Genomic DNA, 16,313 nt, shown 5'->3' with positions numbered 1-16,313 from the left:
ATGTATAACACCAAAACATTACTCACCTTTTCAGTTTAATTAAGTAGGCTCTAATGAGGATACCTCCAGGTCCTTGTGGTTAGAGCTGGGCAATTTCACAATATTTGTGATAGCTAACATCCTCATAATTTCGGAATTTTTAAGTTTGTCCCGGGTGATCGGATCCGGTTTTAGTGACTCGGTTTTTCTTAAAAACTGTTATTAATTGAAGAATTTTTACTTTCCGTTCAATAAATGACTATTTTTTATTAGTATTTTATATGTTTTACCGGAATTAAACGTGAAATATTCAGTTTTTTCTTAAATAAGTCCACAAAACCGTAAAATGTCGACCCGGGTTTGCCTACCCATTTTACCAACTTGAAAATCAACAATCGTCGATAAATTTCTTAATATACATTGTTTTGCAGAAATATTTAAAGCGAATACATTTATACTGATTGTTGATATGTCCTGAAAATTTCAATGAGATTGGTTGAATATTAACAAAGAAAATTGAAAAATATCGATCTGCCCCGGCTTTTATTTTGCCCCGGCCCGGGTTTGCCTACCCATTTTACCAAGACTCCTAATTGGCAGCCGGAAGTTTTCTATCACCTTGCAAACTATAAACATTCCTCTGATTCTGAAATCGAATATGCAGCACAAAAACCACCTTGACAGTCTACCACCGATCTCTTGGCCGGTGGATGATGCTATCTAAATGCAGAGATAATACAATTGAAAACAGAGGATGTCTATTCCTAGCGTGAAGCCAGATATTGGCAGCAAGGTTCTCCCAGGTGATAAAACAGGTTTGCCATGGGAAATATGGAGGATAATTCTGTCCTACCTCTCCGCAGAAGACCTTTGTCGATGTTCATGCACTTGTAAAACCTGGAATGATCTAGTGGTTAGTCTGGACAGTTCAAGGTAAACCATTCTGATTCTTGTGTAAAATGATAATTGAGCATGAAAGACAAATTAATGAAATTGTTCTGTAGCAGCGTTCTGTGGGTATGTATTGTCAAAATCCTTTTGTTGATCCACTTCTCAATTCAGCGAAGACAATCAGACCGGTTGACTACCGGTGCAAGATACATGTAGATCAATTAGTAAAGCACCAGACAAGAGTAGGGGGGGGGGGTGTCAAATTGCAATGTGCTCCATCATTTCTCCCAGCTCCTTTAAATTGGTATACTGTTGTAACTGTCAGTTTAACTCCTGCATGGGGGAAATGCCCAATATGATCACTGAGGGCAAAGTTATCATTTACGGGGGGTAACTAGATTTACCGAAATACCCAGGTTTTACCGAAATGCCCGGTGAAAACACTGAAATACCCTTCAAAAACACCAAAATGCCTCATTTGAACACAGATTTTTAACATCATAGTTTGAATCTAAGTGTTAAAATGTATTTCCCCAATATTCATGTTGATAATGTAAGTATTTTGACATAAATAACGGTTTTTAACATGTGTAGACATTGGGTTAAGAAAGATAACTCTTGCATAAATTGCTTTTCACTCAAATAGAGGTGTGAATTTTTATTCCCAGAATTGATTAAGATTAAAGCATAAAATGTTAGATCTTTAATTAGGAGCATCAAATTGTTTTATATTTTTTCAAAATGTATTTAATCTATGTTTAGCGAAAGCATGAAAATAATTGTGAGCAGATAATTGGTCATAGGGCAATAACCTGTTAACTTATAATGAGATGAAAACATTTATGTCCAGTTGAAATGAATTATTTAAAATAAATTTAATCATTGTTATTTACAAGAAATAAATCAATAAAGAGATTTAGTTACATTGGGTTTTTATTAACACGTTAAAAACTAAATTTAATGAAAGAGTTATCTTTCTTGGAAGAATTGCATTCTAATCAATAACCATGAAAATCGGATGATTTATTCAAAAAATTAACTTTATATACAATAACTATCTATATACAATCCTAAACATCCTAAACTCTTTTTGGCGTAATAATGGGCATTTTGGTGTTTTTGAAGTGTATTTCGGTGTTTTCACCGGGTATTTCGGTAAATCCCGGGTATTTCGGTAATTCTATGTACCGATTTACGGGGGAAGGAATGTGATAGTCGGACTATTTTGAATGCTGGCACCAAATACATGTAGCTTAGTGGATAGAGCACCTGACCAGGGATTCAGGAGACCAAGGTTTAAATTTTGGTCTGGTTCATCATTATTTCTCCCATCCTGTAAATTACCCAGTGAGCCAGTTATGCCTCACATGAAATTTCCATGATATATGAACTAGAATTTAAATGCTATGAAGGCTTCACATGTTGTAATATGAACATTTTCTTGAATTTCATGTGAAATTTTCATGTGAGATTCATGCAATTAAAAATGAATTCATCTATTTTTTTTCACATGAAATTCACATGAAAAATATTTGAGTTTGAAATACAAAAATAATATCATAGAGATCTAACATAAATATCACCTCTTGTAATATCAACATGTAATTTTGTGAGTGAAGTTTCTGTAAGTGCTCTTCACATTGTCAATATATACTGCTTGGAATTCATATGAGACACATCAAATAAATCACCAGTGATTTTCTTAGTTATAGAACTTAAAGAATAAATCTTTCAATTTAGTCTTCTACTCCTAAGATTTATAAGGTTATAGGTGGAAACATTCTTCAAAGCCAATTTTGTTTTTAAAATGCTCAAGAATTCAGCACTTGAAAGACTTAAAAATAAGGAGGATTTTCAGAATATGTTTTAGCAAATTAAAAACTAGAATTCTGAATGGATCCAAACAAGCATATCACATATATTATTAAATTTTATCCAAACTTTTATTACTTTAATCAGATGGAGGGAGCTGTATCTGCAATGCTCAGACTGGAAGCATCCAGTTTGGCCAATAAACACTGATTCAGAGCCTGCCTCATGGAGACTAGCATTCAAAGAGCAATATCTCTCTGTAAGGTTCTGGGGCCGAAACCTACGCGAGCCCGATCCAGCTACTTGTCTCTTTGTCTTAAAACGAAAAAAAGAAAGAAAAGTGATTCGAGTTGGAAGGAGTATGGAGCATACTTCCCTTAAGAGTGCGCTGGCAGTGGCTAATGACTATGACAGAATTGAGATCTACCCAGGTATTTATGATGAGCAGTTTGAAATGTCCTCCAAAATTCCATTTGAGATTATTGGTGTTGGGGAGCTTGGCAGCATTATCTTAGTGGTGTGTGTGGAGCAGATCGCCTTGACAGGCAGAGTCAGTAACCTGGTATTCAGAGCTCCATGGTTCACAAACTTTATTCTGAAGGTAATCAGCTCAGATTAGAAAGTTTTCATTTCTAAAAAAGTATGAAAATAATATGTATACAGATATGTCTTTAAGGAAAACCTATGTTTAAAATGTTAATCAATTTTTACTTTAATCATGTGGAACAGCTTTACAATGACATTGGTAAAAATTATAATTACAGGTCAGACTTGGGTATTTACAAGTTGATAACTGTATCTTTGAGGATGGAATGGTTTATGTCCAAAATCCTGGTTCATGTCACATAAAATTCTGTACATTTCGCCATGCCACAGTGATACTGCAACATTTGAACTCCAGCATCATAGAAAATTGTGAGTTTTCAAAAACAGACTCTGCAGCTATAACTGTGGAGGGGTTTCCTCGTGAAGACAGGAACTGGACATTTAACTACATGATGGAGAAAATAGCTGCTGTAAGTCACTTAAATAGACCTCCCCAGAAAGGATATGAAATGGCTCCACCGTCCGCATTCTCCACATCCACTGCTGTTACACAGAAATGGCTTCTGGAAAAATCTAGTGATACCAAAACAGAGTATTCTCATGATCCAAATCGTAGACAAAGCTACTGTAGTTCTTCCTTTATGCAGAGCGAGTTTACGGATACCTCCCTTCAAACTAGGAGTGCCAACAAGGTGCACGGGAAATCTAGTGGGAGACAGACCTTTAGCCTGGACCAGCTACAGGGTCGGACTTCCTGTTTCTCCTCCCACACAGGCGAGCTCACAGGGGGGTCCAGGACTTGTGAATTCCTGTCTCAAAGTGACCCTTCATGCTATGGAGGTAAAAACACTCTAACTGTAGCAGGGAGCAGTCATTATGGGAGCTTTACTGCCTCGGAGGTCAGCCATGGCTCCACTGTTGGAGGAGGTAGTATCAGGGTAGACATTGAGGACAATGACAAAACCTCGCTGTGTTCAGGTATGCTGTTGGAAGAAGATAAACTCTCAGTTCCAGATCAAGTGAAAACCAATCAGGAGACTGCTGAAAATGTAAACCAGAGTAGTGAAACAGGTGCAATGGGGGGAGCAGGAAACAGTGGCATTGTGCAAGAACAGGATGGAGATCCTCACCCTCATGACAGAATTGTTATCAGGTCAAGGTCACCAAGCAGGGCCTTCAGCAATTCAAGGTCACACAGTCCAGTGTCCACAGCCAGTGGAAGTGACATATTTGATGACAGCAATGACAGTATTGGAAGTTATCACTCTGGATCTCTTGACTCCAGAGGTATTGAGTTTTATAGTGTATTACCATATATCCAGGTTTTTTCGCGTGTCACAAAATTTGCAAAAATTGGGAAATTGTGTAGCATTTTTAATTTGCTTCAGTCATTTTTTGAGATTTAAAAGGTTTTTCATAGAAAATGATACAGAATATAATTTCTGCATATTCAATAATTTGTGATTTAAAAGACGTCGTAATAAAAGCGAAAATTAGATCATTGCAAAAATTACCGGATATGTGGTATATATTCTTGTTATTTTAAAAGACAATAATATATCTGTTTCTTACATTGCAAATTTACTTTACACAAATAAATAAGATCAGTGAATTTTAAATGCTACATATACAGTATATACAAGTAAATATGGTGCATGTTTTGAGTCTGTTTATTTAAATACATAGGATCCAGCAGTAGCAGTGAGGAGGGAGGACTGATCCTCTCGGACACAGACTTGGACTTCAGCGATGAGGAGGAGTCTGTAATCATGTTGACATGCCCTCAACACCAGCAACCACGCTCGATATCCTCCGCAAGTATCGGGGCAGATGTCATATCCATCTGCAGCCAGAACCAGTCAGAGAACATCCGAATCACCGCAGATGCTGCGGTTAACAAGGTGACGGATGAGGTCAGAGGTTGTCTGATCCACCGCTGTCGGATGAGTCTGTGTAAGGGCGGGGTGATGGTCAGTCTACAGGCGCATGCCATCATCTCACACTGTGATATCAACAGTGTGGGCTATGGAATCAGGTGCATTCAAAATGCAAGGGTAAGTGATTGTTTTGTTGATGAAGATTACATTTTTATTCAAATATATCATGGTACAAAACAATTAAGATTTGGATTGAAATGCTGCTAAATTTATAAACTTGAATTTCATCCCTGTAGGTTATCATTTTGAAGAATGAGATTCACCATTGTCGAACCTCTGGTGTGTTTATGAGGCTTGCTGCCTCCGGATTGGTTGCAGGTAGGTGACCCTATTTATGTAAATTATGTGAATGCTTCCTTATCAAAATTTAATGAAAGATTTAAACTCAAACCAATTCTCTTAAATATTCATTTTAGGAAATGATATTCACTCCAATTGTGAAGCTGGCATTGATATTCGGAAAAATGCTGACCCTCTTGTCATAGTAAGTTTTCTGTTGCCATAATACAAATGTACATGATATTGTTGATCATAAACCTAAATTATTATACAGTACATAAAAACATTACATATATTTAATCAAGCCTACAGCAACTAATATTAAATTAAAAGAAACTTAAATATTGCTTATATAAAATATTTCCAGAGTAACCGTATTCACCATGGGAAGAGATCTGGTGTTGTTGTCTTGGGGAGTGGGCGGGGTCAGATCCGGAACAATGAGATTTACCAGAACAAGGAGGCGGGGCTCTATATACTGTACAGAGGAAACCCCACTGTCAGGTACCTAAGGAATTCATATAAACTACTGATGCATCTAAAAGCAGGGAATACCCAAATACCAGTAATTAAGCCACTGATAAAAAGATTAAAGAGTTTCCATCAATATACCAGTAGTTTTGCGTCTTATTAAGTGATGGAAGTCATCATAAATCAACATGATACCAGCTAGAGTACATAAATATGCATTTATACATGCACTGATAGATGTTATAAAATCATTTAGTGTGTCATAATTGTACATGTATTATTATACACATTTAGCCAATGGCTATAGTATTCATAAAAATATAGATTTCATGGTGTTATAAGTAAATTGTACTCAGACAGTAGGCATTTGTTACTGATACACATGCTTTGTTAATTGCAGCAAGAATCAGATTTTCAGTGGGAAGGCTGCAGGTATTGCAGTGAATGAAGGTGGCAAGGGATATGTCTGTGGTAAGTGCTTATTAAATACATTGGGACAAACAAAATTTTATTGAGACCATGTAGGAATGTCTCTTTATTACTAAAAATTGGTATCATAGTTGTTCATGTAGCTTGAAAACAGTACAAGTACTATTAAAGTTACTGTAGATTCCTTATTTTTAAAGTGTTGTTAATTTCGCAATTTATCTGTTTTCCATAAAATCGCAAATGCCAAATTTTTATCATAGTATCATGTTGTTTACATATATATGTCAAAAAAATAAATGCGAGATTTTAAAATTCGTGAGATGCGCTTCTGTAATATTACAAGAATATTAATTTCAAGCTTTTAGATAGGAATCTACAGTATACCCATTTATTTTTTTACACGGTTTTAATATTTTGATAGATAACATAATTCGAGAGAATCAGTGGGGTGGAGTAGATATTCGTCATGGTGGTGACCCAGTGGTCACACAGAACATCATCTGTAACGGAATGTCCGATGGAATCGTGATCGGAGAAAAGGGGCGGGGCAGCATAGAAAACAACATCATCACAGGTTGGTCTACATGTATTTGATGTGGACTTGAGGAATTTTCCTCAAAAATGGTATTATTATGCCCCCCTTCGAAGAAGGGAGGGCATATTGCTTTGCTGCTGTCTGTCGGTCGGTCTGTCGGTCGGTCCACCAACAGTTTCCGTTCATTTTCTTCACAGATAATGAACATATTGAAATGAAATTAGGTATATAGGTTTATCATGATAATATCAAGGTCAAGTTCGATATTGGTTACAATCGAGCAATTTTCGACAGAGTTATAGCCCGTGGATGTAGAAAAATTCCAGTTATTTGCAGTGTCCGCTCATTTTCTTCGCAGAGGATGAACATATGGATATGAAATTTGATATACAGATTTATCTAAATAATATCTAGGTCAAGTTTGATTTTGGGTATGATAGAGCAATTTTCGACAGAGTTGTGGCCCTTGAACTTAGAAAAATACCAGTTATTTGCAGTTTACGTTCATTTTCTTTGTGGATGTTTCCAAAGGAGGGGGGCATAAATGTTTCACAAACATCTCTTGTTATAATAGTGAGACTAACATGTAGCTAAAATCAATATCATACTAAGAAGCAAAATGTGACTTCCTTTTTAGGGAATGCTGGATGTGGAGTGTGGATCACGGCAGCCTCACAGCCACTTATCCATGGCAACCAGATCAACAACAACTTGGACACCGGCATTACATTTGTTAACAAAACGGTACCATTCATCTCAAGTTTGATTTTTTAAAAAGTGTCTTGATCATATGTTCCAGCGTCTATACTGAAAACGTAACTACTAGAAGTTTGAATCATGTTGTCATTCTGAATGTTTCTAAGGATTATGAAGTATAACAAATGTTTTTTTTCAATTTTGTAACTGGATTTGGACAACATTTTATGTTCACAGGATGAGGCCCATGAAGCGGACCCTTTGTCATCCATGGATCGCAGTGACGTACACAGTCAGAAGAGCGCAGAGTTCTGGCAGTTTATTAACGAGGATCAGCCCCATCACAGACGCTCTTGTAGCAAGGCCACCGTGGAGTATAACAGTATATACCACAACAATGGTAATACACCACAACAATGGTAATACACCACATCAACACTGTAAATAGAGATATAGTAGATACCACAACAATGGTAATACACCACAACAATGGTAATACACCACATCAACACTGTAAATAGGGATATAGTAGATACCACAACAATGGTAATACACCACATCAACACAGTAAATAGAGATATCGTAAATACCACAACAATGGTAATACACCACATCAACACTGTAAATACATGTAGTAAATACCACAACAATGGTAATATGCCACATCAATACTGTAAATACATGTAGAAAATACCACAACAATGGTAATACACCACATCAACACTGTAAATACATGTAGTAAATACCACAAATATGGTAATACACCACATCAATACTGTAAATACATATTGTAAATACCACAACAATAGTAATACACCACATCAACACTGTAAATACATGTAGTAAAGACCACAACAATAGTAATACACCACATCAACACTGTAAATACATGTAGTAAATACCACAACAATAGTAATACACCACATCAACACTGTAAATACATATTGTAAAGACCACAACAATAGTAATACACCACATCAACACTGTAAATACATGTAGTAAATACCACAACAATAGTAATACACCACATCAACACTGTAAATACATGTAGTAAATACCACAACAATAGTAATACACCACATCAACACTGTAAATACATATTGTAAATACCACAACAATGGTAATATGCCACATCAATACTGTAAATACATGTAGAAAATACCACAACAATGGTAATACACCACATCAACACTGTAAATACATGTAGTAAATACCACAAATATGGTAATACACCACATCAATACTGTAAATACATATTGTAAATACCACAACAATAGTAATACACCACATCAACACTGTAAATACATGTAGTAAAGACCACAACAATAGTAATACACCACATCAACACTGTAAATACATGTAGTAAATACCACAACAATAGTAATACACCACATCAACACTGTAAATACATATTGTAAAGACCACAACAATAGTAATACACCACATCAACACTGTAAATACATGTAGTAAATACCACAACAATAGTAATACACCACATCAACACTGTAAATACATGTAGTAAATACCACAACAATAGTAATACACCACATCAACACTGTAAATACATATTGTAAATACCACAACAATAGTAATACACCACATCAACACTGTAAATACATGTAGTAAAGACCACAACAATAGTAATACACCACATCAACACTGTAAATACATGTAGTAAATACCACAACAATAGTAATACACCACATCAACATTGTAAATACATATTGTATATACCACAACAATAGTAATACACCACATCAACACTGTAAATACATGTAGTAAAGACCACAACAATAGTAATACACCACATCAACACTGTAAATACATGTAGTAAAGACCACAACAATAGTAATACACCACATCAACACTGTAAATACATGTAGTAAATACCACAACAATAGTAATACACCACATCAACACTGTAAATACATGTAGTAAAGACCACAACAATAGTAATACACCACATCAACACAGTAAATAGAGATATCGTAAATTCCACAACAATGGTAATACACCACATCAACACTGTAAATACATGTAGTAAATACCACAAATATGGTAATACACCACATCAACACTGTAAATACATATTGTAAATACCACAACAATAGTAATACACCACATCAACACTGTAAATACATGTAGTAAATACCACAACAATAGTAATACACCACATCAACACTGTAAATACATATTGTAAATACCACAACAATAGTAATACACCAAATCAACACTGTAAATACATATCGTAAATTCCACAACAATGGTAATACACCACATCAACACTGTAAATACATATTGTAAATTCCACAACAATGGTAATACACCACATCAACACTGTAAATACATATTGTAAATACCACAACAATAGTAATACACCACATCAACACTGTAAATACATATTGTAAATACCACAACAATAGTAATACACCACATCAACACTGTAAATACATATTGTAAATACCACAACAATAGTAATACACCACATCAACACTGTAAATACATATTGTAAATACCACAACAATAGTAATACACCGCATCAACACTGTAAATACATGTAGTGAATACCAAAATGATGGTAATATATCATCAACTGTTACTAGCAAGTCACTGTATAACAGTGAATAACTACGGTAGTAACTTGACCAGAATCAGTTCAGAAGGCTTTAGAATACCGGTACTGAAGAATTTGTGAATGCTTGAAAGAGAATGATCACTGTACATCTGGTCATTTCCCTCTATTGATTTTGTGAACATGTATTTGCATATATCAAAGATATCCTTAATCTGAGATTACTCTTGGCATATGTTTTTAGGCAGAGGAATATTTCTAATGTTTGGTGATGAAGTGGAAGTCAAATGTAATGCTGTCCATGGTAACCGTGGTGATGGCATCCATATTGACCAGGAGTTTCCTGTACTGGTAAAGGACAACAGTGTTACATGTAATGCAGGAAATGGACTGATTACATCCGAAGTAGGGGAGGTAATTCTGGGAAAATTTTCAACAGATATTTAAAAATCAGTCACAAATCAGTCACGAAATTGTTGAGGTTTGTTATATTTAAGATTTTATAATAATGCATACTTTGAAATTAATGAAAACCGTCTTATTATGAAGATAATTTTAATTTGATAATTGCTTGTGTGTAGGTCATACACATGCACATAATTTCCAAGAAAACTGGTAATAAAGAATCCTGTTAAATGCTTTGAAATTGCTAAACTTTTTAATTGATGCCAAGTATACATGTACAAATGTTGATATGTCTTCCTTTGATCTTTTTCTTGACAATAACTAAATTAAATAATATTTTTCTTGGATCTCTAGGTGATTGTGGAGGGTAATGGAATCTTTGACAACAGGGATCATGGGTTGTTTGTAAAGAACCAGGTCACAGTGGAAGAGAATGACATAGTGGGCAATCAGAGAAGTGCCCTGCAGCTAGAGAGGAACCCACAAGTTATGGTAAGTCACCAGAGAAACTCCAAAATTATTGTTAATCACCGACATGAACTTTCACAGATTTAATAGATATTCCAAGTGCTGTTGGAGAAATTACATGTCATTGTTGTTAAAGATATATATTTTTATTCTCTTCCACTACAAAAGTTTTTTAACTGTCGTTGGTGTTGATTTCCAGGTGAGACAGAATCGGCTGCAGTCCCCATCTGAGAGGACCATCACAGTGATCTCTGTCCATGAGGGAGCCATCAACAGCAACCAAGTCTACAGTGTCAATGCCGACCCAATTCTTAAAACCACTGACTCAAAATGCCAAATGGATGACAACAAAATCATCCATATTGACTCTTTGTCTAAATCTAGGTAAAAACTTGTTAATTTCAACATGTACAATCTCATACATGTTAACTCTACCGATTTTCGCGGAAGTCTACCGCTTTTTAGCTCTGTCTCCCGCCTACCGATTTTATTTAAAAATCTACCGCTTTTCTTCAAAATACGTTCCTTGTTTTGATAGATAGCCATTTTGGAAGCCATTGTGGTAAAAAAAATCTCGTCGGGTTTGAAATTAGCGCGTGACTTTGAATCGGAGGCACACAAACGCTTTATTAAGTCGCTTGAATGACAAGTTTTCAAGCACGTGTTTTACATTGAACAATGAAAGAAGCCACTTCCCGTGATTACATTAGTTACAAGACATGTCGATATTATCCTCGCAAAAGAAAAAGAAGCTTTGCAATTCCACACGTGGCTTTAACGATGCCTGAATATATCTTTTAAGCTGGCCATAACAGTAAACTTGACTCGCAGTTTAATGCTGCATGATTTGTAATAAGCAAGTAAACATCGTTTTGATACTGAAAAAGAATATACGATTTCCTAATAGTTCTTGCTTCTCTTATATGTTAGATTTTGGAAACTTAAGCTATTTTCTGAACAAAGGGAATTGTTAAAGTCTATGCACTCAAATATTTTTCCTAAAAAAAAGAATAGCTTACCGGTAATCAATATAATGGTAAATGCAATCCAAACATTTTCATTGTTTGTGTTGATATTATTAAACTCAAAAGTATTTTTATATTTTAGTTGAAATCGTTAATATCTAATCAGAAACCCTCACTTCATATGTTGTAGCTAAAAATCTGTGCTTTGAAAATATACGCTAAAAAGGCCGCGCGCGAAGCTACCGCTTTTCGGTTCAAAATCTACCTATTTTTCATCACTGGAGGTTAACATGTATGACAATCTATTACTCGAGCCAATTTTCACTGAAACAGTTACTAGTAATTAGGGAGTTTCATAGCTTTACATGCATGTGCACTATAGCTGTACATGTACTTTTAATGTATGCAATATTTTAACAGTAATGAAAATGGAGGAAAAGTAAGTAAGGACTTATGGATGTTGAAAGACCCTCCTGCCAGGCCTCATATTGAAGCCCCGCCCACTGTTCCTACCTTGCCTGCCAATCAAGTGACCTCCATAACAAGAGTCACAGTGCCCTCTGTCCACAACTGTGACGAAGGGAGCAAACTCTGTATCATACTGTAAACTTGATCATCCATCATACCATGCATTCTGATGTATCACTTGAAGTGGGTACTTAGATTTTAGAGATATTTGTTCAATAATGTAAGCAATTCGATCAGGGGTATGAACATTCACATTTATAAGATGTTAAAGAGCTGTCCTTGCTATCATATTCTGATATTGAGCTAGGATCCATGGTTGTTACTTGATAAATCCTCATATCATGATATTTGTTACATTATTATCATTGTCACTGATTTTTAAGAATTATCACATGTGTGTATGCTTATAATGTTATTAAGAGTTCTACCATTAAAATTACTTAAAAGTAGCAAAAACTATTAATTGTAATGGATGTTATATCGATTTACCAAAAAACTTCATTGATAATGTGTGCCAATTTTAAATATTTTTCTCAGAACCAATTATAAATCAAGCATCAAATTACCCCGGTAATGGTATTTCATAACAGGTATCGTTTTGTAATACATGTACATACATGTTAAGCAGCTTGGTTTACTATTTATTTTAAGCAGCTAGGTATCATTTTGTAATACATGTTCAGTAGCTGTGTTTACTACTGAATTGGAACAAGCAGTATGAAGGCATTTAGATCTGAAGGAATCTTCCATTATTAACTTGCCTTTGGTTCATATACTGCACAGCTGCACGGCCATTATCACTTAATATGATTTCAATGATGTCCACTTAGTGATACATTCAATGTCAATTGTTTTTATCATTACATATATTTTTTAGTGAAACATTTACAATGTCTTCAACTATTTGTCATATCATGGAAAATATGTGTTCATAAATGTCCATTCACTTGTAATTTTCATGCACATTTATTCTCGATGTTGAACAACAATTCAAGATGAGGAATCTCTACATTCATCTTTTATTGTAAGATAGATTTGGTAACAATTCCTTCATCATAAAAGAGTTCTTTTACAAAAATAGATTTTTTTAGCCTTATATTCCATTTGTGATTAAATTGATTAAATTAGAAAGTCACATGTCACTATGACTTAATCTTACCTGTACCGTAATTCTGATTGCCCAGAGACAACTATGGCGTCTTGTACTGTAAACCAAATTTTATTTGCGAGAAAATTTTGCGAGAGGGATGTTGTTTTGGATTTTTCTTGTTGCGAATCAGTTTTTAAATGTCTCTGGCATATTAATTTCCAAATATTACATCTTTATTGGGAAAATTAGTTGCTGCGAACCGGTTAATTACAAAATAAAGTCGTCGCAAATTAAAGTTGGTTTACAGTAATATAATTTATGGTATACGTCATACTCTCTCACTGATTTTAAGTATGTACGATGCAGTAAGGAACATAGAGGAATTAACCATCAGAAAGCTGCTAGGATTCATATTACTTTACATAGATCTGAATAAAAAGGCCATGCAAAAGGAGGCATTTGTCAACCTGTCGGCTATTACATGATAGTTGTATTTTAGAGTAGATATTATAATATATTATAAGTTTTTTATATATATTGTTATTTATTTGGCTAAGGGTTACTTTAATGAAAACTTTGCTATTATTTACCCTTATCCAAAACAATTTACTGCTAAAATAGTTTTGCAATATAATCCATTTATATATATATGTATACATTTGACGGTGTAGATTTGATTGCTGTTAAAAATGCCTGTATACATATTCCACTTACATGACTTTAGTATAATATATTTACAGGGATATAACTTAGCTTTTGTGGACATCATGTCTCCAATCTGTGATTCTGTTGTGTTTTATTTTTATATATATTTACAATACACAAAAGTCCCAGTCATTCAGAGCTCTCACAAGCTCTTACTTTACCTTCTTTCATGATATGTTATAATTTAACCAAATTTTCTTGGTATATGGCTATGGCTGTAATTTTTTTTCCCTTTTTGTATTGTGCCAAACTATTTTAAAGAACAAATTTAAAAGCATTTACAGAATGTTATCCTGATTACCTTCTTTGTACAGACGTTGGTTTCACAGTTGTTCAAAAGTATTAATTTACAAAGAGGTTATTTTATTTCTTATGAAATGCATTAAACTATTCTTTATTTATGTATACACAAAATACATATCATGTTACCGTAATGTTCTTTTGTTGATATTTATCATTATTATATAATGTTGTGTTATTCACAGATATTAAATATGGATAATAATGATATGAATGACATTGTTATTATGTATTTTTTCCCAGAGTTTTGTGCATAACTTAATGCTGTATATGACTATTCTTAATATGAATTCAATTACATTTGAGGGAAAGATGAATTTAAAGCTCGAGACTGGTTCTGGGGTATGAATAGGGAAATGGATATAATTGAAAATAATTAAAGAAACAGACTTCTTTGATATCATAATCATGCATTCAGTTTGATTTCCACTACCATGAAAGTAATGACAGGACTTTTCCCAAAGATTTATGGTATTTCAATTGTTTATGTCCATATTGGTCCATCCCAGGGTCTACTTGTAAAAGTATAAAAACAGGGGCTGGGATTCTCAAAACTTAGGAAGATGGCTGTCATAGTCATCATACTGCAATAATGTAGCCCTTCCGAATTATTTTTTAATCCCCCCCCCCCTAAAAAAAGGGGAGGGGTCAAAGGTTACATATTTGCAGCTAGGACATCATAACTGAACATTTGGCTTTTCTGATCCACCAGAAAAGAAGATTTTATAAACACTAGTGTACATGTTTTGTCACAGAGGCTCAACACTATAATAAAACTCTCCATCTACACAGAATTTTCACAATACATTAAAAAGCTCTATGGACATCATAATCATGCATTTTTTCTAAAAGAAAATATCTAAAAGATTTGAAATCTTAGTAAATTCTTTATAATTGCCTCACACCCAACTTCTTCCGAGACTTGAGCCATAAATTTCAGTTTTTGGTACATGTATATGGCTTCGCAAACATAATAAACGCGAAACTGTTGCAAGTAAAAAACCATGCGCGAATCTAGAGGGGTGCCCCCCCCCCCCAGGAAAGTGCAATTCATTTAAATTTACATAGTAAAATTATCGCAAATATGCCTCGAGAACCGAACCCCCCAACCCCCCCCCCCCCCCAACCCCCCGATTAGGAATTTCATGATTTAGAATTTCATGATTTAGGGAATTTTATTTTTTTTCGTAGGTATGAATTTTTTTTATTTATTTTTTTAGTTATATGGGTACAATGTATACTAAGATCCCCCCCTCCCGCCTACGGATTAGGAATTTCATGATTTTGGGAATTAGGCTTTTTTTTTTTTGCTTGTCAAGATTCCTGATGGTTAGTGCATGTAGCCCCCCCCCCCCCCCCCGACCCCCTGGAAAAATTTTCCGGTTTCGCGCATCAAAGCGCACTTGTTATATCATAGCATCACAATGTAGATTCTTTGATACAATTTAAAATAATAGTTTGTACGATTTCTAAAATCATTTGTACAATTTTAAAAGGTTTTTATACTGTTTGTACAACTTGTATTCGGCATTTTTTTTTCAAACGAGAGGCCAAAAAACCCCCGATCGAATACGTTTTTATTTAATTTTAAAATATGAAAGTCTTTGTCTATTCGCGTTCCAACTTTCGCGTATATATTAGCGAAAAAAAATCTTCACTTATGAGTTTAATGGTAGTTCGTAAATAAATATTTATTGTAAAGTTATGTTATATTAAATTTTTCCTCTCATAATTTAAAACAATCCATTTTTTTAAGTGATGATAT

General features: G+C 34.5%; 1 protein-coding gene across 1 annotated transcript; it reads left to right on the top strand.

Annotated features, from left to right (window-relative positions):
• The first annotated feature begins 569 nt into the window (after window positions 1-569).
• On the top strand, window positions 570-13,588 carry LOC105319267 (F-box only protein 10). The gene is made up of 16 exons (XM_066084488.1): window positions 570-912; window positions 2,830-3,283; window positions 3,447-4,515; window positions 4,915-5,282; window positions 5,402-5,483; window positions 5,582-5,649; window positions 5,812-5,948; window positions 6,316-6,386; window positions 6,766-6,918; window positions 7,517-7,623; window positions 7,813-7,975; window positions 10,392-10,561; window positions 10,907-11,044; window positions 11,220-11,404; window positions 12,406-13,043; window positions 13,112-13,588. Exons 1-15 carry the CDS (start codon window positions 734-736, stop codon window positions 12,590-12,592), a joined length of 3,531 nt encoding a protein of 1,176 aa, XP_065940560.1. The 5' UTR covers window positions 570-733; the 3' UTR covers window positions 12,593-13,043; window positions 13,112-13,588.
• Window positions 13,589-16,313: the final 2,725 nt, after the last annotated feature.

The sequence above is a fragment of the Magallana gigas genome, chromosome 5 (genome assembly GCF_963853765.1).
Source record: "Magallana gigas chromosome 5, xbMagGiga1.1, whole genome shotgun sequence".
Taxonomy (NCBI): Eukaryota; Metazoa; Mollusca; class Bivalvia; order Ostreida; family Ostreidae; genus Magallana; species Magallana gigas.
The sequence above is the reverse complement of the archived record's forward strand: the minus strand, read 5'-3'. Positions and strand labels throughout refer to the sequence as shown.